This window comes from Podarcis melisellensis, assembly GCF_964234715.1.
Source record: "Podarcis melisellensis genome assembly, chromosome: 2".
Classification (NCBI taxonomy): Eukaryota; Metazoa; Chordata; class Lepidosauria; order Squamata; family Lacertidae; genus Podarcis; species Podarcis melisellensis.
Genome location: NC_138529.1, coordinates 118874716 through 118884269, shown reverse-complemented (window position 1 = coordinate 118884269; position 9554 = coordinate 118874716). Strand labels below are relative to the sequence as shown.

The 9554-nt window shown below is 47.1% G+C and overlaps 1 protein-coding gene and 2 long non-coding RNA genes across 3 annotated transcripts in view; all 3 read right to left on the bottom strand.

The window, feature by feature from the left end:
• Positions 1–201: 201 nt before the first annotated feature.
• Positions 202–1168, bottom strand: LOC309365327. The gene is made up of 2 exons (XR_014166011.1): positions 1075–1168; positions 202–724 (listed from the first exon to the last, which is right to left on the bottom strand). It is a non-coding gene; the product is annotated as an uncharacterized lncRNA (long non-coding RNA).
• Positions 1169–1170: 2 nt separating this feature from the next.
• The window catches only part of LOC309364996 (DLA class I histocompatibility antigen, A9/A9 alpha chain-like), a 30489-nt gene continuing 22105 nt past the window's right edge, over positions 1171–9554 (bottom strand). Inside the window, exons 4-7 of the mRNA XM_081903070.1 lie at positions 5242–5526; positions 4421–4507; positions 4109–4141; positions 1171–1269 (exon numbers count right to left, since the gene is read on the bottom strand). Of these exons, the coding sequence (XP_081759196.1) occupies positions 1208–1269; positions 4109–4141; positions 4421–4507; positions 5242–5526 (467 nt within the window). The 3' untranslated portion in view covers positions 1171–1207. The remainder of the gene's footprint in view (positions 1270–4108; positions 4142–4420; positions 4508–5241; positions 5527–9554) is intronic.
• Positions 6092–7939, bottom strand: LOC309365511. The gene is made up of 2 exons (XR_014166218.1): positions 7865–7939; positions 6092–6812 (listed from the first exon to the last, which is right to left on the bottom strand). It is a non-coding gene; the product is annotated as an uncharacterized lncRNA (long non-coding RNA).

The window sequence follows — 9554 nt, the reverse complement described above, 5'->3', positions numbered from 1 at the left end:
GCCGCTTTGAGACTCCTGAAGGGGAGTGAAAGGCGGGATATCAAATCCAAACTCTTCTTCTTCTTCTTCTTTCTCCACAGTCCCTAGTTATATTTTCTCGCTTTCCTGCTTTTTGCGATCCTCCGCTGCCCCCTGCCGGCTGCTTTCTTCCCAACTGAAAAGGAAATCAGGTGATTTCCGAGAAATCATTCAAGGGACCAGTTTAAGCAAGTCAAGTTTATTTTTATTCGTTTATTCAATTTACATGTTGCAGAAGGGCCAAAACACGAACGCACAACACACTTGTGATATCGACGGCTTTTTACTCATTTTCTTGCCCTGTACATATTTGGAGTCCATGCAGATGATGGAAAGGCAAGAACAACAAAGGGAAGATAGTATTGTGCAGCGACTGGCTTATTCTTTCTAGATTTTTATTTATAACAGTACAGTCGTATCTCAGAAGTCGAACGGAATCCATTCTGGAAGTCCGTTTGACTTCCAAAATGTTCAGGAACCTCCTGCAACCATCTGCGATGGACTTTCGGGTTCCAAAGAACATCTGCAAGCCAGAACACTCACTTCTGGGTTTGCAGCGTTTGAGAGCCAAAACATTTGTCTCACAAGGTGTTTGACTTCGTAGGTACAACTGTACTTGCTGCCTATTCAAATAGAATATTCAGGTGGCATACAACGAGATATGCGAATACAAAAATGCAATGCAAAATAATCACAACTGACTAATCTCAAATAAAATTTTTTTTCCTTCCAGTAGCACCTTAAAGACCAACTAAGTTAGTTCTTGGTATGAGCTTTCGTGTGCATGCACACTTCTTCAGATACATGTCTGGAAGGAAAAAAATTTTTGTTTTGACTATGGCAGACCAACACGGCTACCTATCTGTAACTAATCTCGAATAAATTACCGGTAAACGGTGGCGTAGCGTGGGGGGTGCAGGGGGGGCCAGCCGCACCGGGCGCAACATCTGGGGGTTAGGGTTAGGGGGCGCAAATCCACGGGTTAGGGGGTGCAAATCCACGGGTTAGGGGGCACAAATTACTTGCCTTGCCCCGGGTGCTGACAACCCACGCTACACCACTGCCAGTAAACTGAATGGGCATCCAAAACAGTCTTCAAGGGATGTCCAGAAGGCCAAGGTGAAGAGGCCTCTGCTGAACATCTGCTGGATCCTATTCAACTCAGTACATAACACACGACAAGGCAAGATCAAGCTCGCTCAGCATCTTCGAGGACCACGCATGGGATGACCCCACCCTCTCCAGGGTCACCTGCAGAGGAAGAACAAGACAGGTATGCACGATTTGGGGGGGGTTGTTGTTTGCAGAGCACTTTCTCCATCTTCAAAAGAAATAGGGCAGACACTGCACTCTAAACGAAACAAACAGAAGTCAGGTGCAGAGGGAGGGTATTAAGAGACGCCCCAAATCCAGGCATCTTCCCACCACTAAGCACCACTAAGAGGCAGCGCAACTTCCTCTGATCTCAGGTCCACCATTGCCCAGCGGGGGGGGGGGGTTAGGGGGACACACGCAACTTGCTGATATGCTACACAGACAGACAGCATTGCCAGTGTCTCTCTGCACCCTGGGAATGTCCCCTTTAAGGTCAGATATGGCACGGCCTTCATCATACTCCCCTGCTCAGCGCCCGAGGACCCCAGTCCTGCCACTCACCACCTGGCCTGATGGGCTCTGTAAAGCAGTGGCATAGCGTGGGGGGTGCAAGGGGGGCCGGCCGCACCGGGCACAACATCTGGGGGTTAGGGTTAGGGGGCGCAAATCCATGGGTTAGGGGGCACAAATTACTTGCCTTGCCCCGGGTGCTGACAACCCACGCTACGCCACTGCTGTAAAGGACTACAGCTCCTGCTGCTGGGCAGAGAGGGCTCCGTTTTGTTTTGTTTTTTTGTTTAAATTGCTGTTGTTTTTTACCTATGTCATTTTAAACTGTGATATTAATGCTGTATTCTTAGTTTTAGATTTTGATTTATGTGGAAATAGTTTCCCATTTCGTTGTGTGTTTTTTTTAATGTGATTTATGACTTTTGTAATTATGTAAACCTTGTTATGCTGTAAGCAGCCTCGAGCATTGTTTTTTTTAACTGTGTAAAGGCGGGATACAAATAAAAAATGATTATACCACCTTCCCTGCAGGATACAGTTCAGCAGGAACTGGCTGCGCTAGGTTTGAGCAGCCGGCTGTGCACAGCACTGACTGGCTGCCTATGGTGGCACTCACAAGTCTTCACCCTGAACAGCGTTGTCGTTGAATTAAGGCACTAAAATACAGTGGTACCTCGGGTTACAGACTCTTCAGGTTACAGACTCCGCTAACCCAGAAATAGTACCTCGGGTTAAGAACATTGCTTCAGGATGAGAACAGAAATCGTGCTCCGGTGGCGTGGCGGCAGCGGGAGGCCCCATTAGCTAAAGTTGTGCTTCAGCTTAAGAACAGTTTCAGGTTAAGAACGGACCTCCGAAACGAATTAAGTTCTTAACCCGAGGTACCACTGTACAGTGTAATGAACACATTTCCAAGGCCTGGGAAAACAACTGGAAAGATGTAGAGTCCGCCTGCAATGTATACAGTGGACTGTTAAACAGGAAAGTCTTCCGTTTGGAAGCAAGTAGATCTCTCCTTTGGGGAGCCATGGGGGATAGAGAGGGATATCTTCAATGTAAGAGGAGCTCACCTGGCAGGAGGAAAAACTCCACTAACTCCTTCTGGGACATGCATCTCTCTCTCTCCACCTTGCAGGCCCACGTTCAGATCTCGCCTTGGGAGAGTTGGTTCCTCACACCACAGCAGGGCCTCACGGTCACAGGCAACCTGACCCCTATAGACCAGGCACCTCCAGTCACCTCAAATCTAAATTATTGCAATGTGGGTCTGCTCTGCCCTAGGGAAGATACTGCAACTAGGCTGGTGACAAGAACAGGCCACCGGCAGCCTAGGACACCACCGTTAAAGGACTCAGTCCGGCTCTGCGAGACCTTTCGAGATTCAGATGCGGGGGAAAGGGGGGTATAAAATTTAAAAATAAACCAACCCTGCCTCCTTGGTGCCTTGAATCCTGCCATTTTCTAACCGATGTGTTTTCAGGGCACAACGAAGCAAGGCCTCCTTCCACCTGCCTTGCTCTCCCCTCCAGTCTCTGCTTCTCAATTTGTATTGTAGTATTTTATGTACTGTGGCTTGCCGTCGTTTTATTGATTATAGTTTAGAAATTATTTATTGTAACTGTTGAGTGGATTTCTCTTTAACTTTTATATGTTGTTGTTGTTATTTAATGCTATTCTAATGATTGTTGACTTACTTTTTATGTCGGTTGCCTATTTTAAAGTTATGTTTTATTATCACATTTTGTATTGCATTAGATTGTTATAAGATGTACATTTTTTGTTTCCTCAGATTGTAAACCGCCTTGAGTATTGTAAGATAGAAAGACGGTATACAAATTAAAAATGAGGATGATGATGAAGAAGAAGGGAGAGAGTCTCAGGAAGCCAGGTCCCAAGCCTTTTTGTGGTGTAGTGGTTAAGAGCGGTGGACTCGTAATCTGGGGAACCGGGTTCGCGTCTCCGCTCCTCCACCTGAAGCTGCTGGGTGACCTTGGGCCAGTCACACTTCTGTGAAGTCTCTCAGCCCCACTCACCTCACAGAGTGTTTGTGGTGTGGGAGGAAGGGAAAGGAGAATGTTAGCCGCTTTGAGACTCCTTCGGGTAGTGAGAAAGCAGTATATCAAATCCAAACTCTTCTTCTTCTTTTCTGTGCTTTATATTTATTATTTAATTTATTAAAGTATCTCTATACCACTGTAACATGCAACATCAGCGCAGCGCAGTGCACAGGTAAAGGATAGGAGAGAGGGGTTTTTTTATTGGGGTGTGTGTGTTGTTTTTATCATATTGTTTTATCCTGCATTTTTATGTTGTGATCTGCACTGAGGTCTATGGATGAAGGATAGTACACAAATGTAATCATCATCATCTCATATAAACATAATACAGAGGAAATATACTTACACATGGCTCAACTGATCGTTCAGTTCTCACCCTGAATTCACCTGCACTAGAATGAGCATGCAAAGAGGAAGATGTCACTCACCTGATGCTGCTCTGTATCCGTCTTTCCTTTTCTCTGCAGAGACAGAATCAGAGCGTTAGCATGGAAAGAGACCTTGTAGAGATCCTTCAGCTTCATTCTCTGCAAGGAGGAAGGACCTTGTGGCTGGTGCCTCCTCTGGTCCCTGCCTAATAATCTCCAGGGGTGAATGAGGAACACACCAAGCACCAGGGGATGGGGGGAGTGGAGAAGACCAGCCCATGGAGTCACCTGGGTTCCTTCAAAAGGGGATAGTCTCTCCCACAACAGAGTTAGGTCCCTAATTCTCAGCAAGTCCATTCACAAGTTACTTACTGATGCACACCAAGATCCCAGCAATTCCAGCCACTGACAGCAGGACAGCTACCAAGATGCACCCAATAACAAGTCCCATGTTGGATGCTAAAAGCAGATTAGGGAAAATTAGGGAAATCCAGAGCAATATTTTTCATTCATGGGAGAGGCAGAAAGATGGAGATCTGACATTCAGTTGTATTTATTTGCAATTATAATCCCACCTTTTCCTCCAAGGATTTTAAGGTGGTGAATGTGCATCTCTCTCTCTCTATTCCCCCCCCCCAAAACCCCCCCACCTGTGCAAGGTGTGCAAGAGTTCCCCACAGAATTGGCGAAGCTGTAGTAAGGTTTTATTCAGAGTGTTTATGAATGCTTTGTGAACTCAGAACCACACACGTTTACAGACAAAAAGACAGTGGCCGTCTTTTACCTTTGACATAATATTTTGAGCTCAAGGCCTGCGAGGCAACAGGTACTGTTCGACTTCTGAAATTGTTCAAAAACCAATGCGCGGCTTCCGATTGGCTGCAGGAGCTTCCTGCACTCAATTGGAAGCCGCATCAGACATTCGGCTTCGGAAAAAACGTTTGCAAACCGGAACACCCACTTATAGATTTGCGTCGTTCAGGAACCAAAACGGACGAGTACCAAGGTGTTTGAGAACCAAGGTACAACTGTAACTTGTTTTGCTCCCAGATGTACAGAAAGGATCCAACTAGGAATTGCCAATCTATGTTGTGATGCAGCTGTTGGGCGTCTTTGGCTGTTTTCCCTGCCCTTCATCTCTGGGTTTGAAATTCAATAAATAAAATGGATAAAACCCCCCTCCAAGAGCCCACCTGGCTCCTCCCAGGCCACGTCCAGAGGCTTTTCCAGGCTGTCATGCTCCACGCGGCACCGGAAGCGTTCCCTCTCCTCGGGGTCGATCTGGACACTGAGCAAGAGATAGTAGGTCCCGTCCGAGTTGGGGGCGACCAATCCTCGGAGGGTGCCCTCCTGCCAAACCTCCCCGTCCTTCACCCAGTTGGCCTCAATCTCCTTGGGGTAGAAGCCGTGGACTTGGCAAACGAGGGTCTCCAGGCCATCATAGTCTGCCTTCCTGGTCACCTTCACCACCGGAGCCTCTGCAAAAAGGGCCGCATTGGGGTTAACACAGGAATGTCTCTGGTGGCTGGCAGGATGGATGCTGTAAAATCAGGGAGAGTCCCCCTCAATCCTGACCCAGAGAGCCAATAACCCACACTCGTAGCATCCTGAATAAATTAAGAAGAACCTTGAAGGAACCAGATTCCTCAGCCGCCCTTGGCATCTTCTCCAGTCCGTTTCTGTCTCAGAACTGTTTCTGGATTATTATTACAGGGTGTGGACCGGAAAGTTCAGTGAATGGTCACAGAAATCGGACAGCAAATCTTACATGGGAACGATCGCCATGCATCTCTACCTTCAACACTGTTTTGACAGAAGTGGATAAAATTTGCAGGCATCCTAGCTCCCAGGGCTTGTTCTAAGCACCTTTAAAGTTGCCACCTTGTTTCTTTTGACAGAGTAGGGAGAGGACATTTGAGCTATGCATCTACACAAAATGTTATGCACCAGGAAACCGGGAAAAGACCCTTGGTAGCATTTCTGCCACATTTTACAATAAGATATGCTCAGGAGTGACCAGATATCCATTTTTTTTATAAAAAAAAAAAGGGATACGGAAGAAGTAGAGTTAACAGAAGCCAAAGAGAAAGCCTGCAGGTAGCACTAGGCATGATTCAAATACCAGGTAGGACTCGAACCCATGGCTTCAAGTTACAACGAAGAAGATTCCGACTAAACATCAGGAAGAACTTTCTGACAGTAAGAGCTGTTTGACCATGGAACGGTCTTCTTTGGGAGGTTGTCAACTCTCCTTCCTTGGAGGTTTTTGTGGGATGTAAAGGTGCAGTCAAGTGCAACCTTCCGACAGAGGACTAACGGCCGCCATGTTCTAACCGGTTGCTGTGACAACCAGTTTGTCAGTTCCTGGTAGTTTTGAAAGGTAACTGCTCAGTTGCAGTCTTTATCACCAAACTCCGAATATAATTGCACATTGTATTAATTAACATTATTTCTTAATATATTAGTGGCCATGTGACGATTTTAGCCTATAAATTTTATTGTTTAATGTCTTAACCTGTATATTAAGGTACTCTTATAGCTCTGTTTAGAATAGGTAATGTCTTGATAATATAAATGTTTTAAGTTTTTTGTATTAATCCAGCATATTTTCTATTAATTGTTGAAGGATTCTGCATACATTGTGGCAGCCTTTGGCTATGTGCAATAAAACTGACTGACTGACTGAAACTGCTGAGTTGCAGTCACCTCAGGACCAGCTTCCCTCTGGTATAATTTATTTGCTTGTTATGTAACCTAAGCCTGCCTTCAGGTACAGTTCTGTAAACCTGAATGAATCTGAGAGTAAGATATTAGCATGAATCAGATCTGTGTGTGTAGTCTTTAAGAGGGATTCAAAGGGATTTTTAACCAGGAAAGCATCTTTATTAGTAGAACTCAGACAAGTCAGCAACAAGCTGATCGCTGCATAAACTTTAAAAGGGGATTGTTTAACTCTGCTAAAGTAAACCTCCCCACAGTGTTTAAGCGGAGGTTGGCTGGCCATCTGACATGGATGCTTTAGTTGAGATTCCTGGATTGCAGGGGGTTGGACTAGATGCCCCTCGGGGTCCAGCTCTACAATTTTAGGATTCTTGGATTCTGCTGAAAAGCTGAGCTGCCAAATTTGGGGTTGGCTTGTTCTGAGTTAACCATATAGCTGAGACCCTCCCTGCCCACAGACTGTCTCGCCAGAGTGGTGCATGCTCTAGTTATCTCCCACTTGGACTACTGCAATGCCCTCTACGTGGGGCTACCTTTGAAGGTGACCTGGAAACTACAACTAATCCAGGATGTGGCAGCTAGACTGGTGACTGGGAGTGGCCGCTGAGACCATATAACACCGGTCCTGAAATACCTACATTGGCTCCCAGTACATTTCCAAGCACACTTCAAAGTGTTGGTGCTGACCTTGAAAGCCCTAAACGGCCTCAGCCCAGTATACCTGAAGGAGCATCTCCACCCCCATCGTTCTGCCCGGACACTGAGGTCCAGCTCTGAGGGCCTTCTGGCGGTTCCCTCACTGCGAGAGGTGAGGTTATAGGGAACCCGGCAGAGGGCCTTCTCGGTAGTGGTGCCCACCCTGTGGAACGCCCTTCCATCATTTTAAAGGAAATAAGCAACTATCTGGCTTTTAGAAGACATCTGAAGTAAGCTCTGTTTAGGAAAGTTTTTAATGTTTTATCTTTTATCGTGTTCTTAATAGTCTATTGGGAGCCACCCAGAGTGGCTGGGAAGCCCTGCCAGATGGGCAGGGTATAAATAATAATCATCATCATCCTTCCATGTATCTACCACAGGCAGAGTTGACATTGGAACAAATGGAGTGGAGCCTTCATCTGAGGGAGAAGCTTCAGCAGGAGAGAGAGCCGTTCCTCGCCCCCTCCACTCACCCTTGCTCTGGTTGTAAAGGTTCCTTACAATCTCCACGTTCGCTCTGAACGTCTGCTCCCAGCCATGCAAGATCTGCGTCTGCCTGTCCCAGAACTTGGGATAATCCTCCTCTACTTTCTCCATCCAGGGCACCGCAGGCTCTTCCCTCCGGGTATCGCTGTCGTAGTAGTAGATGGGCTGGTCATCTAAGTAGCCCACGGCAACGAACCAGGGCAGCCCCTGGCCGGACTCTGACACCCCAGTGTAAAAATTGCGCATGGAGTGGGAGGAAAAGGCTGCTAAAGAAGGGCAGAGTTAGGGATCCTGAAGAGGAGAATCCACACTCCACCAAAAAAAACCTTCACAGACCCTTATCCTTGCGAGGAACCTGAGAAGACTGCTCTCAAAGTGGTGCTGTCGGTTCCTTAAATTTAAAAGCAGAAGACCATGACATCCTGTGCACATATGTTATCACAGGGGTCAGCAACATAAGGCCCATGGGCCGGAAGCGGCTTGAGGAGGTCATTTGATCGGCCCACAAGCCACCCCCGAACCAAGCTACCCGCTATAGCACTGCGCTAAACTGCAGGGACTCGCTTCCGCAGTGCCGAAAATCGCGTCTGCATAGACGCAGACACCAAAAATTGAACCTGCGCTTACGCAGATATTGAAAATCATGCGCACACTCACACGCGCACACAATCCGGCCCATGGGACTGATCCAGCCCAGGCAAGATAAACCTTGCCGCCCCCTGTGTTATCAAAAGTGAGTCCCATCAAGTCCAATGGGGCTTACACCCAAGAAAGCAAGGACTTCAGCCTAAATGTTTCTTCTAGAAGAACAATCACAAATGTGCTTAAGGGAGTGGCAAACCGCTGCACCCAGAGACACTGAACGTGTGTATGTTTTGCCAGTTTTATTTTAAAAATACAGTGGTACCTCTAGTTACAGACTCGATCTGTTCCGGGGTGCCGTTCGCACCCTGAAAAGTCTGCAAGTAGAGCGTCACTTCTGCGCACGGCACGATAGAGCGCTTCTGCACATGCACGTGGGACGAAACCCAGAAGTATACACTTCTGGGTTTGCCGCATTCATATCCTGAAAAAACACAACTGGAGACTGACGTAACAAGAGGTACGACTGTATTTTTATTAAAGATTTTGTCATTTACAAAAATATGTGCATTGTCTCTTTTTTCAAGTCGTGTTTCCTACAGATCAGTTTCACTTGTTGAGAGGTATTAGTGTATACAGTGTTAGTGTAGGGGAAAACAGGGGAAGAGGGGGAGGGGGCATGATGAGTGGGGTGGGGTGGGGTGGCAATGCTTCTACTTAGTGCATGTGTGGGGTTTTGTGTCAGCGTCACTTGTGTGTCTTCTCTTACTATTCGCTCGTTGTATTTCCTTGGTGGTGAGAGAGGTTGGGGGTAGCCTAATGTGTGGTTGGTTGTCTTTGCTTGGCTGTGATGAGATTTGTTTTGGTGTGTGTGTGTGTGTGTGTGTGTTTGGATCAGGTTAGCCAGATTTGTATGCTGTCGGCGGCAGTGGCGTAGCGTGGGGGGTGCAGGGGGGCCCGGCCGCAACATCTGGGGGGGCGCGCTCGCGCTCGCAGCTCTCTGCCTCTACCTGGCTCACTC